The sequence below is a fragment of the Uranotaenia lowii genome, chromosome 1 (assembly GCF_029784155.1).
Source record: "Uranotaenia lowii strain MFRU-FL chromosome 1, ASM2978415v1, whole genome shotgun sequence".
NCBI lineage: Eukaryota > Metazoa > Arthropoda > Insecta > Diptera > Culicidae > Uranotaenia > Uranotaenia lowii.
This window is the reverse complement of record NC_073691.1, coordinates 76,391,202-76,406,667: the sequence shown is the minus strand read 5'-3', so window position 1 is coordinate 76,406,667 and position 15,466 is coordinate 76,391,202. Positions and strand designations below refer to the sequence as shown.

Sequence of the window (15,466 nt, the reverse complement as noted above, 5' to 3'; positions counted from 1 at the left end):
CATTTCTTCTCTTTGCGCCCCCAGAAGGAGGGAACTTCTTGGCTTGCAGGGGTCCCAAATGGGCAGTCTTGTGCGTCGACGCTCAGAGTTGGATTTGTATGCAAAAGGGTCAGTGTAAAGTCGGTTTACAGCAGTTGGACTCAAGCCGAACTGCCTCGTTAATTTGGAGCGACCATAAATTTTGAAGTTTTAAACATTCAGCTTTCATCGTCTGTGCCCTTACTATAATTTTCAGTTTTCAGTGTTCAGTTTACAGTTTTCAATTTTTAGATATTAGTTTTTAGTTTTCAGTTTTCAGTTTTCAGTTTTCAGTTTTCAGTTTTTATTTTTCAGTTTTCAGTTTTGTTCATTGATTTTCAGTTTTCTATTTTCAGTTTATCAAAATTCAGTTTCCAAGTTCCGTTTATCAATTTGAATTTTCAGATTTTGTTTAAATTTTTGAAATTTTTAGTTTTTTATTTTCATAACTCAATTTTAAGTTTCTGAACTTAGTTTACATCTGTAGGGGAGATGAGGGCATAACGAGCACCCGAGGCATAATGAGAACTACGCTTTTCTACGAAAGAGCGTATTTTCTTAAATAAATTTTCATGAGGATTTGTTTCGTACTTCCTATAGTATTAATTTTTCACAAAAAAAGGAATCTCCTTATCATCTTTACAGAGATATTAAAAAAAAACGAGCTTGGTTCTCAAGTTACGAAAATATTATAATTTTTGAGCACCACGAAATAAGCTCTTATGATCTTAAAATAACCTTAATCTATAATGTACGCACTGCAACATGATGTACACATTGTTTCTCAATTTTTACCATCATAAACTTTTTGATTTTTCACTTTTATCAATTTTAAAACACGTTTTTACTTAAATTTGTTGACTAGGGGCATATAGAGCACCATATTATCGAGGCATAATGAGCATTTTCTGCCGTAGAATCTAGCAGCGAATTAAAATTGATTTATAGCGCCACACCTTGACTAGTTTTCATCCGACGATTTAGCCTATTGGTAAGGTGTCGGAGAGGTAATCAAAAGACTAGAGTTAGATTTCTGTTCGAGGTGATTTTTTGCCATTCACAATTCATGATCGATTTTTTTATTGTTACATTATACGGCTAGTAGCATCATCCTCCGAACAAAGCACTTAATGTATGAGCGTGCGTGAATTGTTTGTATTCTACAAACAGACCTAGATTATTTTGTTATTGCTTTGTTTGATGAATCTACGACTCACCTGACTTCATCGAATTGAATTCGCTGCTATATTCCCCGGCAAAAACGCACATCTTGCTCTGATTAATGGTGCTCATACTGCCTCAGGGGGGGTTCTCATTATGCCTCCACAGTGGCTGGTTTTCAGGTTTTGGCAAAATTTTTTAAAATGCATTTTTTAACGTTTTCATCTAGTTTTTTACGTTTCAGCCCGTTAGGGAATAGGCTTTTCAAGTGTCTGAACACGAAACAATAATGTAACCTCCATATTATAGCTATTTTCTATGGTTAAATAACCGTTTTCCTTAAGGTGGCCATTATGCCCCCATCTCCCCTACATTATAAGAATGTACCTTATAAATTCCAAAAACACAAATAGATCATACAAACACAAACAAACTTCTAGTTCCCGGATCACCAAAATAAAAATTGCAAATAAAAATGTCTATGAATCGAAGACTGAGTACCGCATCTTATCTCAAAATATGGAAAAAAAAGATTGACCGATTGAATTTTTGTTATTGTTTTTTCCCTTCTACACAAATGCAGCTAATATATCAGAATCACGTATAGTGATGCTAGCGAACTGATAGCAAAAGTTGCTCGACTGATAAAAAAGTTATTCGGCAAATAGAGTAGCAGATACGTAGACGAAACGAAATAACGATCCCATCGATAAGGTAGCGTTCGGTCATGAATAAATCAATAAAACGCTGGCTGTTCAATGCGATCCAAGAAATTTAGGTCTAAACACTTACATACTGCCGCCATAGTTCGCTCGCTGAACTCTCGTCGATTTTAAAACGATTCAATTAATCAATGAAAATGTTGTGAATTGTGAGTCACATAGGTGCATACCGGTCTTTGCATCTGAGCTCTAGCTCGTAATACTTTTTTTGCATGTTTAATTTTCAATAATCATAAAAAAAGCCGAAAAAATATTTGTTTAAAGCTAATTCTATAAGCTATAATAAAACATCCAACAGAATACTTTTATTCGACCTTATAGACATAGCTTCAAAAAACTCTTCAGAGCTCTAACACTAGAAGGACCGGCAAATTGAATATACCTATTCGGACCGTGACCAGTCAAAATGACTGGTAAAGGGGAAATTTATTATTACCTATTATTTTGAACTTTTTTCTTTTGATATTATTTTGTTACTTCTTCTATAGTATTTTTGTCATAAAATGGAAACATTTTTTCACCATGGGTGCACGGAATCACCTCATTTTGGTATAGATGACGAATGCGTGTATGTCATAAAATGATTATTTCAAATAATTTACAAAAAATCTAAACATATTATCCATCTAATTAAAAAATCATGTTGAATGGTAATGAGTATGGAATATAGGTGTACGGTTTCACCTCAATTTTTTCATTGTAGTTATTTTCTAGCACCCATCCCTCTGAACTTTTTCAACATGTTGCCTATAAATTATACCTGATATTGTAGGTTTTAAAGCATAGTTTTTTTTATATAAGTAGAGTAATTAACCATGTGTGCGCGGAATCACCGCCATTAATTAAAAATCAACTTTTTGCGTGTTGAAGGTAAAGAATAACCCAAGCAACCAAAAGTTCGGATAATATTCCTCTATCAGGTTTGATCAGCTTAATCCAAGTATGCTAATACAACTTCTTTTCAGCTCAATTTTAAAGTAGTTAAACGAACTTTAAAGTTGACAAAAAGTTCGTTTAAATCGCCAAACAACTTCTAACCAGCTTCAAAATCCACTTTATAGCAGCATAAAAAATCGAAAAAATCACTCTTTCGCTCCGCCAATGGCCTTCTCAAGTCCGCAAATCTATATATATATATAAAAAGCAATTTCTGTGGGTTTGTTTGTTTGTTTGTTTGTCCTATATAGACTCAGCCTTCTTAAGGGCTAGAGAGCTGAAATTTGGCATGGATGCTCATTAGGACCAGGAAAGATGAAAAATGTTTTTAGATTTTCGGATGATCCCTTCTGAAGGGGGTCGTCCATAGAAGACAATTTTTTTTTCGCGATATTGACGTTACTTTTTGTCGGATCGTGTTGAAAATTTGCACATGAGTGTTTTGAAAGACGAGCAATCGATTTCAGGTGTCAAATTTTGTGTAAGGGATCAGCCAAAGGGGTCGTCCATATTAACTGTTCGCTGTTTTTGCGATATGGACGTTATTATACATCGTATTCAGATGAAAATTGGTACACGATAGTTTTGAGTTGAGTCGATTTGAGGTATCAAATTCAGTGTAAGGGGCCGGCAGAAGGGGTCGTCCATATTAAATTTTCAGTATCTTAGTGATAATGACGTTTTTATACATCGGATCGGGGTGAAAATTTGCACATAGGAGTTATTAGGGACAAGCAACTGATTTCACTAATTTAAACTTAAATCAGGGGTTGACCAAAGGGGTCGTCCATATTAACTATTCACTGTTGATGCGATATTGTCGTTATTATACATCGGATTCAGACGAAAATTCATAGAAATCCATTCAAACCTTTCAATATTTTTGCAATATCGTCGTTAGTTTACATCGGATTGGGATGAAAATTTGCACACTGCAGTTTTCCGGGACGAGCAACCGATTTCAGTTGTCAAATGTTTTGCCAGGGATTTTTAGCAATATTAACGTTATTATACAATGGATTGCTTTGAAAATTTGCACACGGGAGTTATGAGGGAAGGGCAATCGATTTCAGTCATTAAAGGTTGTATAAGAGCCCCCGAAAGGGATTTAACCATTTGGCAATAGTTGCGTTGTTATGCAATGATTGAGTCGAAATAAACTGTTCATGACATATTCCAAGTTGAAAGCGAAACGGAGTTCGTATGGGGTCAGCTAGTTTGATTCATATTAATCAACCATATTTGTTACTAACTCACATAACATTTAAAAAACATGTTCTTACCAAGCCTCGAACCCGAGCTCACCGCTTGAAAGTCGAGATCCATACTTGTTGCCCTATATGAACATCATGAGTAGGCAACGATTTTACTCGATGTGATGATTTTCTTTAAAATGACTTTCGGGTTCTTAATTTCTACTTAATTCCCACTTTCAAGTTGTTAAAAAGTTCTTCCGGAACTAAATGTGTACTTCACATAGTGTTTATTTATGCAAACACGTGTTTAAGTTCGAATAAAAATAGATTTAAGTCTTTAAATCTACTTCAAAGTTTCTATAATGCGAAGTTGGAACTTGTCATATACAAAATACAACATTCACACCACCTGATGTATACACTACACATTGACGACTTTGGGCTCCAGCTTTCCCTCCATTATACTTGATTGTCACTACGATAATAGTTACGGAACAGAAAACACGTGTGAATTATAAGTTCTCGATAAGTTAGAAATATCGACTTCATTCGTGAGTTTCCGAAATTCCCTCCCGGTCATAATAGAACTAATAAAAAAGTTTCAAGTTTACAAAATAGTACAACAGAGATTTTTTACGAACTGTACAAAAAACTTGCAACCCTTTGATAGCTACTTGATTTTGAAAAAAATAAGATGTACGTAACAAGTAGATTGTTTTTCTTCATACAAACTTTAAAGTTCCCAAAAAGTAGAAACAGAAACCAAAACAGTACTTTAAAGCTTTTTTGAGTATTGCTGAACTTGATAAAGAATGAAGTTCCATGGACCTCGAAAAAACATTTTGAACAGCAAAAAAGTTCCACAGAACTTTTGTACAGCTATATATGAACTTATTAGTTCGTTCCTTAAGTGATATCCGAACTTTTGGTTGCCTGGGCCTGCCGTTTGCCAGTTAGGAACAAGGCAACCACAGCGCTACGTTTCTGTTCGAGATCCATTTTTGTGGATAACACCTGATTACAAAAGTAACACTTACATCCAATGATAGCTAAGACTTCATGTAAACAAAGCGACGAGGGGTCGTTCAATGGGCGATGGAATCGAAAAGTTATTCTTTCTCTCCTTAAGAAAACCCCAAAAAAAAACTGTCAAAAGTTGGGTGAAATATTAGCTGCATCCCACTTGCACTAATGCAAAACCATCACCCAACTTCGGCAGCGCTTCCATCGCCTATACTGTTTCGTGTGCAACGAAATAATTACTGTTGAAGTAATGTAGCAGTTCATTTGCCGGACCCTGTATATATATAAAAATGAATGTTTGTCTGTCTGTCTGTTCCCTATAGACTCGGAAACTACTGAACCGATCATCGTGAACCTTGACATCTAAGGGTTTTTAAGGCCGGAGATGGTTACTATAATAGTTACAAACTGCTCCGACTTAAGGGAGGGGTGGCTCCCATACAACTTTTGTTTTTATCCCCACGAACCAAAAGTCATGGCACCCATTTTGTCAAGCAATTTTCGTTTCCTTTGGGAGGGTTTTTTTCAGCATCACCATGGGCCGGGCATTAGAAGCAACCATCCAGAGTTCACGTGTACTGGATAACAAATCAAAGCTTTGGCGGATGTTTTTTTTCCTTCTACTGTTTAAAGCACGTGGTACCGGTACGAGATATTTGGATGCAATAATGATAGGCTGGCCCAAATTTGTATGGGATTATTTTTACAACATTTTTTTCAACGTGGCACCCCCTAGATTGGCTGCATTGAGGTAAAAAAATGACTTTCTGAAAGTTTCAGGTCATTTGGCAGAAGCACGAGCTGGCGCAAAGGACTTGAAATTTGTATGGATATTTTCAGCAAAATGTATGAAAAATCGACATACTTTCACTCTTTGTGCTCTAAAATATGTTTTCAGTATGCTAAAAAACTCAGAATTTAAGAATTTGTAGTTCAAACAATGACAAACAAGTTTGTAGAAGATTGTGACGCGATACGAGTGGACTGTGATGAGTAATTTTCAATTGAATGTATGATTTTTTTCGCATTTCATCGATATACACACAAAAAATAAAAAACTCAACAGTAACCTTTTTGTACGCAACTCGGACAAAAAGTGCAGGGACTCAATGTTAAGTTTAATGCATTAAACTCAACCTTAAGTTAAGCGTATTTAACTCATCGTAAAGTTTAGTGCATTTTACTCAACAGAAAGTTTTTCTACTTTTTCTCGCCGGTGCGTCAAATTGAAGGAACGTAGAAAATAGCAATTTTTTCAATCGAAATGAAATAAAATGCAGGCATTTCAGTCTTATTACTTTATTTACTGGTTCGAAAGCATAAATGCTTCCGGACAAAGTTAATAAAAATCTTTATTCGGCCTTCTTGCATGGGATTAGTCGCTTCTTAGGGCTACAACGTAACCGTGATAGGGATCTGCTTCAGCTGAACCTTCCTGTTACCTTCGATGACTTTTAGGATACTTTGGTCGCTTGGAGGACACTGTAACACTCTTATCGGCATTGTAGTTCCGGCCGGCGTTTTAGTAGGAACGCATAGTGTTCCTGGTTCAAATGTTCCGAAGTTCCGCTGAAAAATATAGAATATCAGATTAGTAATTAATTAATGACAACTTGATTGCTGCCATTGCTGCTTACCATAACTGAACGTTTAGAATCGGTTCAAACAGTTCCAGTATTCAACGAAATCCACTTCTAGGAGCTGGTGAATCGATGAAAGTAACTGGAGAATCGTAACATATTGAATATCCCGGATCATGATACTGCGGGCCTCGAGTTTTTTCTTTTGGCTTCCTAATCAGTTTCCGGAATCTTCCTATAATGCATGAAAACAGGTGGTTCTTCCTCTTTTGAATGCTTGCGGATTTGCTACCGATAGTTCCTATGAAAATATAGATAAATGGTTACATTCAGCTAATCGATGAAAACAGAAATTGTTTATTTACCTTATCCATTCGCCTCCGGAGGCACTTGCCTGTGCCCAGTTCCCAAGGGAAATGACTCGTAATTCGGCGTGAACCATCGATCTGTTGCGACATGAATCACAGTCCTGAAAATCGATCAAACTTTTTTAAACAGAAAATTTGAATACTATGAAAATAAAATAACATAACTTCGACGAAGTTCTCAAAATTTTCTTTTAAACCAGATTTTACCTATAATTCTTAGATTATAAATCAAATTCGATCACTACTCACCTGATTCAGTTGCCTCCGGGAGAATTTGAAAAATTTAAATCCTCTTCTGCGAGTGCCGGTGAATCGCCAGAGTAACCGAGTTGACATCCTGGCCAGGGCTGGCTTGTTGATTTCGCCTTCCAAAGCGACCGTCTACACTTCGGCTTTCACCGGTGAACCAGCCGGATCGCGCTTCAAGAAGAAAAAATCGCAATGCCCCGCGACAAACAACCGTCAGGAAAAAAACAAAATGGCGAGTTCAAAAGTACGCACTTGAAAGATTATTGGGAAAAAGTTTCGAGTTGCATACAAAATAAGAAAAGAAAAGAATGCAACATAAAGTAAACTTCAAAAATCTCTCGGTTGCGTAAAAATAACTTACTCGGTAAGTTTTCGATATTTTGCGTATATCGTGCACGGTGTATAGGTGGATTATCAGTACAAACTTGATCACATTGTCACACAATGAGAATAACAGATAGAAAGTTTATGAATGCAAGAAGGTCTAAATGCCCCACAATAATGTTTGTCAGAGCTTTTTTCGCAACCTTGCCGAGGACACAAACTTCCTATTTGTTATTCTCATTGTGTGACGATGCGATCAAGTTAGTGCGTTTATTAGCCCATACACCGTTCACGATGTATCGAAGAAATGCGAAAAAAATCACATATTCAATTGCGGATAACTCATTACAGTCAACTCGTATCGCGTCACAATTTTGTACAAACTTGTTTGTAATTGTTTTAACTATAATTCCTGAAATTCTGAGCTTTCTAGCATACTGAAAACATATTTTGGGACACAAAGAGTGAAAGTATGTCGATTTTTCATACATTTTGCTGAAAATGTTCAAACAAATTTCAAGTCCTTTGCGCCATCTCGTGCTTCTGTCAAATGTCCTGAAACTTTCAGAAAGTCATTTTTTCATCTAAATGTACCAACCTAGGGGGTGCCGCGTGGAATATAAGAATTTTTCGTGTTATGGGCCAGTCTAATAATGAGCCTACATTGATTGAAAAATACTACAAACCTGTTAAGAATATATTGACTTAAATTGTAGTGGCTTTCAAAGTGCTCTTTACCGCTGCTGGGGGGCTGTGGGGAACAATGATCAATGAATTGACTTCTTCTGCTGAATAGCTATTCGGACTGAGTGCTGAAGAATTGATGAACCGATTTCCATAAATTCCAGCTTTTAAAAGCAAACCATTTTCATATTTTTGAAAATCCTCATAGAGAAAGAAAAATTAATTAGATTCCGAACTAAAGCCAAGGCTGCGATTTCAGAGCTTCAATAGCCTTCGAGGAATTTAACGGGGGATTAGAAAATTTAAAAGATTATTAAATCTGCGGTTTTGAGTTTCATACTATTCAACTTCATTGGCCAATTTCTAACTATTGAGTTATCATTGATGACCAATGTAGTCGATTCAACCATTCTATTTTGAGAAAATTCATTGTAAACCTGTTTAGTACTGCAAATTCAGACAAACGATATCTTAGAATTTAACATTGATTACTCTTCAAAATAATTAATTCTTCATTTCATGATTTTTTATTTTTCCTAAAAAAAATACTTTTTAACAGTTGGAAATGATGAGTACATCAAGAAAAACAAATTAAAATAAAATACGATTTTTCACTTTTTCAATACATTAATTGTTGCAAATTTGTAACTTTATGAAACGAAGGGTTAATGGGATGTTTGTGCTCAAGAATAGAAAAATTTCATTGGTGACTTCGGTTCAGAGATGATATGTTTCCGATAACTTCAAAAAAAACTATTAGCAAGCTTTAATATTTAACCCTTCATTTCATGATTTTTTATTTTTTCTTGAAAAAATTCTCAATAGTGCGCAATGAGGGAAAAATAACGAAAAAATATTATTTTCACATATTTCGAGTATTTAGCCAAAATATTAATTGTTGCAAATTTACAACAACATGAAACGGTTACACCTTACCGTTCCTCACACAAAACAGTTAGAAATAAATGTTAACTTTTAATTTATCTAGCACTTATCATAGTTTTAGTTCAAGAACTACCAAAAATAAATGCCTGGACACCATTGGAGCTGAAAATTTAGCAGGGGGTAGTTCCTATGTATGTTAGTTATCCACCATGGGTGCACGGCTTCACCGCAGTTTCTGCCTAAGTATGTGCTTACACGCATTATTTAGATTAATTAGTTCGACGAATCTCCAATGCAGCTTACACCATGGTTTCGTATGAACTGTTATAGATTAAATGTATTGCGTGCGTTGATGAAAATATATTTTGAAAGAACGAGTCAATCAGGTGGCCTAATTTACTACATGAACTCCGGCATCCGTCAATATTTACCTGGCCTGGGCAACTGATTGAACGTTCTCATATATGAGAATTTCAATAAAGCACATCTTACCTGTTGGCCGTTTATGTCATTCGAACCCAAAAGTTTTTTGCCGATACCTGGAATCGAACCCAGTATTTACGCCTAGCATACCAAAATCAGACTCGCACTAGCGTATTCGCTAGCGGCATGACCACCTCGGCACAGAATTAAGCTAGGGTTAGTTATGCGATAGTATACCAGCTAGTGACTTATTCTTTACATTTGCTTGAAGGTGCTAATTGGAAAGCTGGAACGTCCTTCCAATACAACTTTTTTGAAAACATAACCTTGTCAAAAACAATTCTTTTAACTTCAAAGTTAGAATTTGTTGTTGGTATAGCATTCAAGCTCTGGATTCAAGTTCTTTTTAAGTAACTTCATTTTTTGTGAAAGGTTTTATGATAAACTTCCTGCACATAGTTCTTTAGCGCAATATGAAGTAATCTTAAAAAAAATCATTCTCGGCTGACAACATTGTTTGAATTTTAAAACCATTTAAATATATAGAAAAGCGATTATTTACTAAGTTTTAAAAAATCAAGTAACTAGAAAATTAGGAAATGCAAATTGTTGAAGAAACAATTTGCGTTCTTTAGTCAAAAATCTGTAATGAAGAAAAAAACAAAAATTATGTTTAATATTCTTTTATAAAGAAAACCAATAGATAAAAAACATTTAAAATGGTTTTACCCGTACAACATTTCGTGAATATGGTACGCGTCTGGAAGAGTAAACAAAATTATAAGTAGGACTTAAATGGAACTGCCATTTTAATGTCACCTTCATACATAATTTCAATATCAAATTCGTTCTGAAAACATTAAAACTGTTAACATAAATACTATACAAACGATAAAAAGTAATTAAAGCACATTCCGAAACAAAAGGTTACAAACTAGGGTATAACATTGCATCATATTGAGAACATGCATCATTATTACATAAGTAGTATGTAGAAAAAAGATGTTAATTATTATTAATTTGAAAATATTTTCTTCGAACAAATAAAATCTTTTCCGGGGATTGTAAGATTATATTTAAAATCTTCGCTGGTTGCATTTGATAAATTCGAAATTCAAATTATTAATATAAATACTTTAACTACTCAAAAGTCACAAATTTGTACTAAATGTGATCCTTTAAAAATAAAATTCAAAACAAAAATTAAAAAAAATATTTTTCAACTTTTATGCAGGATTTCTAACTGGGATTCGTAATTGCTATCATTTTTTTTTTACTTTATGAAACGAATGGTTGATGATCTAGCCAAAAGATTTTGTTGTTGGTTTTCCCCAATATTTTTACAGTTGTAAGCCATTTTGTTCAGTTAGAGTCTTATTCATCTGCATTATTTCAAAAATATCTCGACAACATGATAATATAACATTAAAAATAATGATACTTTCATCAGGAAACATATACACTTTTTAAACGATGAAACATTAGAAAGCACACTTTGTAGCCCATAGACCTAACTAAAGGTGCTACCGTTGCATGATGTTGCAAATTTGCAACAATTAATAAAAGGCCATTATATCAGACAAAAAATCAAAAAAATCTTCAAATTGTATTCAATTGTGTTAATTGCATTACTGAAAATGCGAAAATATTTTTTTCAGACAAATTTTTCGTCGCAGTGTGAATTGGACTAGGTCAAAACTCTGAAAAATAAGCCATTTTAAATATTTCATATTTTTCTAGTCTAGTTCGTATATGTATACTCAGAAAGTCATTTTTTTTTTAATTCAACGTTATCTTGAAGTTAGAAATATTATTGCCATGAATAAAAAAGTTGACTATTTGGTTTTCTGTAAAAGTTACAACAGCTTTAATTAATTGTTGCAAATTTGTTACTTTATGAAACGAAGGGTTAAGGTAAACTAATAGTAAAACAATGTCAATTAAAAAAGCGAAAAAATACACACATACAATTGAAAACATGAAAAGTTAGTTTTTGTCATGGTTCAACAAAGTTTGGAAGTCTTTTTATAAATTTCTGAATAAGTAAAATTAAAACAAATCAATGTACAAGAAGATTATCCATCGTGAAAAGTGGAATAATAAAAAAAGAGATTTTCATTAAATAGGGGATAGGAAAAATAAAATAACAGTTTCAGTTAGCATTCAAGGGAAATAATTTCAAATTTCTTTTAATCCAAACCTCATAAGAATATTTTTTTCAATAATTTGAAAACGATAAACAGAGTGAATAATCTCAATAAAAACTTTTAAAAGATTAACAAAACTTACATGGCCAAACTTGGGCCAATTTCTTATAATAATGAATATAAAGCTACCAAAATTTCGAAAAGTCAAACGATTCACTTTTATTTATATTTTTTTGTGAACCCGAGCAAGGCCGGGTAAATTTCGGTAGTATAACAATAAAAAAGTCTTTTACATCAAAACTGTTAACTCAAGATTCGAAGTGTATCAAATGCAGCTTAGCTGAACAGCGAGCATCCTCAATCACAACACATTCATTGAATTGAACCCGATTCTCAATACCGAAAGTGTGTGACACCCCCGCAATCAAGTCTATAAATTTTCACATCGCTAAACCCACGCACTCATACACACTTATCAACAACAACAAAACACACCATTGATGGTTCCGAATTGCAATACGCTACACCCAAATCGGTTGGTTATCTTCCCCATTATTGCTGGGGTCACTTCTCCATAAAATTAAAGAATCGACGAGCCAAGCGACTTCCACTGTGATAGATGTTTGAAGGGGAGATACACCAATATTTGTCTTGTTTGGTCATGTATATAAAATGTTCTCGGCTTCTTACTTCCAGGCAAGCTCTTTCGAAGTTTGAGGAAAGTCAACTATAAGCTGCTCTACCCTAATGCAACTTCGACAACAAATTAATGAAACCTTCCATATATGCTTTCGGTTTCATTGTTTTTGTATGGCGACGACGACATCGACGCTTGGCCTGAATGAAAAAATAAAAAAATACTCAAAAGCGCTGAGCCAGCGCGAAGAGGGAAAATTATAATCTAATCAAATGCTCAGATAGATTTTCTTCCCACTCGAAGCGCGAAGACAACTAGAGGGTTGTTCCTCGGAAGTTGACTTTTTGTCAATATTTTTTTTTTTATTTTAAGCTTCTGTTCTTCTAAGCTTCAAGAGACAATTCAAAGTTTTTGTTCTAACGTTAAACTATAAGTTAACTATATAAGGTAAAGTACTTGAAAAAAAAAACTTCAAGATGTACCACCCTATGCTGTAAATCCACTCTTAAGTAGAGCCGCCTTCTTGCATGAAGTTGAGCTACTTTTTTGTGGGCTACCGTGACAACCAAGGCTTTGTTCCGTTTGGAAAGAAGCACATACAATTTTGTTGATTGTTGATTTGTACTTTTTTTTATTTAGGTTTGTTCAACTCTGGGATGAACCTATTTAATATAACTTAACTTAAAACATACTTAAGATATTTCTTTCTTTCTGCAGTATTAATGTCAGTAAATTCTATGGCGGCCAGCCGTCAAATTGTGGATTTCCTTTCCGCATTTTACTTTTGATAACCAGCCAGAAATAGGCCTAGCCAATTACGTTCGACACTTGCCAACTTATTTGTGCTACCGGTGCTAATCATGAGGATGACAGTTAAGAATGCTGTCAATTTTGATTGAGTGTTACTTTATCAAAAAGGTTGTGCGCTACTATCTTCCGCTTTTTTTTTTCTTTTGCGTACGTTGTACTTTATCAAGGGCTCAACAAAACTATCGTAGTCAAATTTAAAGAAATCAAGCACCTAAGAACTTACGATATTAAGAACTTTAGAATTTGAGAACCTAAGAACTTGAGAACTTAAGAACTTAACAACTTAAGAACTTAAGAATTTAAGAACTTAAGAGCTTAAGAACTTAAGAACTTAAGAACTTAAGAACTTAAGAACTTAAGAACTTAAGAACTTAAGAACTTAAGAACTTAAGAACTTAAGAACTTAAGAACTTAAGAACTTAAGAACTTAAGAACTTAAGAACTTAAGAACTTAAGAACTTAAGAACTTAAGAACTTAAGAACTTAAGAACTTAAGAACTTAAGAACTTAAGAACTTAAGAACTTGAGAACTTAAGAACTTGAGAACTTAAGAACTTAAGAACTTAAGGACTTAAGAACTTAAGAACTTAAGAACTTAAGAACTTAAGAACTTAAGAACTTAAGAACTTAAGAACTTAAGAACTTGAGAACTTAAGAACTCAAGAACTTAAGAACTTAAGAACTTAAGAACTTAAGAACTTATGAACTTGAGAACAAAGGAATTTATGAACTTAAGAACCTACTCTATTCATAACTTTTCTTCTACATCAACTTAATTTTTTTTTCTATTTTTCTCTCATTTCCAGCTCTTCGGTATCATCTGTATGGCCTGCGCTTCCCCCGCCCTCACCGGAGGCACCCACTGGTTCCTGTTCGTCGTCGTTACATCATTCATCGCCACCGTTCTGTGGAGTTTCATATATCTGCTGGGAATCCGGGAAGTTCTGAATCTGCCGATCAACTGGATACTGACGGTGAGGATGTATTTTTGTTTATTCTTTTCAAAGATGTGCATGCAGGCAGACTCTATGGTTTTATCTCATTTGATCATCATCGGTTTGAGTCAGAATTACAACCTATGTTACAACCTCGCATGACCAAGATTGCTGAAACTAGAGGAATGTGTTTCATTACACAAATAATTTTGAAAATTTTGTAACGAAACCTTGAAATTTCACATTCCAGGTCGCAGGAAAATTTTAAAAGATAACACAAACTCAAACAAGACAAAACATAATAGAACTGGATAAAATATTATGTAACCAAATAGAACAATGTTCAAACATATAAAACCATCCCAAAAGACAACTAGGAAAAGCATAACAGAACTACATAAACCAAATCAAAACAGGATACAACAGAATAATACAAGATGAAACAGGATGAAAATGCTTGAAAACAAAAATATAAATTCAATAAAGCTATACATGACAATACAAGACAAAACTAAATTGTTGAAAATTAAGTGACAATGCAGATTTCAGTAGTGGAAGTTATCTTTATTTATTATTATTATTATTATAGAGACTTTGAGTAGGTAAAGAGTGAAGAAATCTTTCATTAGCGATTGGTTGTCAAGTCTTTAAATAATTACTCATTTAATTAGCGATAGCTATTTGTCACTTTCCACTTATGAAATTCCCTAATAGGGAGAGTACTCATATCTCAATGAGTAATTTCATACTTCTACCCAGAATTTCTGGTAACACTGTTGTGTAACCACGAACTGAGTTTAAGTAGTCTCGCAAAACCGTGTGATGATGTAAACATTTGTACTGTTATCATCATCACCATCCCATGGATCAATAGGTCGATTCAGGATGACGTATTTCCTTTTTGTGGTGACAGTTCGCAGGTCCTGTTCACAAAATTTTACGAACGAGAAATGGAGTGCACAAAATTTTCGGTGTAGCTGCACGGTTAACAAATTTAACTCAAAACTCAGTTTGAGGACAGCAAAAACCAAATCCCATTTGGTGAACTAAATTCAGCGCATTATTGGTTTCATGTTGCAATGCAAAGGGGGTTGGCCCAGAAAAAAACATGTCGAAAAAAGGATTTTAAAAACATGTTGAATCATTTCAATAAACAAACCTTTTTCACATTTTTAAAAAATTTCATCTTTCTGTACATTCCCGAAGAGATTCCCATAAAAAAAAACTAAATATCCGCTAAACTTTGTTCACAAAATGGGACTTGGTGTTTTACAATCTATAAACTTAATTTTAAGTTAAATTTCTTTTCCGTGCAGCTACTTACACTAAAAGTTTCGCTGCACCTCGCTTCTTAGGCCTAGTCCACAC

General features: G+C 34.2%; 1 protein-coding gene across 8 annotated transcripts in view; it reads left to right on the top strand.

The window, feature by feature from the left end:
- LOC129739010 (CKLF-like MARVEL transmembrane domain-containing protein 4) overlaps positions 1–15,466 on the top strand; it is a 71,865-nt gene that overhangs the window by 43,775 nt on the left and 12,624 nt on the right. For all 8 annotated transcript variants that reach the window (XM_055730376.1, XM_055730371.1, XM_055730373.1 and 5 more), the window contains exon 3: positions 13,970–14,137. In XM_055730376.1, the coding sequence (XP_055586351.1) occupies positions 13,970–14,137 (168 nt within the window). The remainder of the gene's footprint in view (positions 1–13,969; positions 14,138–15,466) is intronic.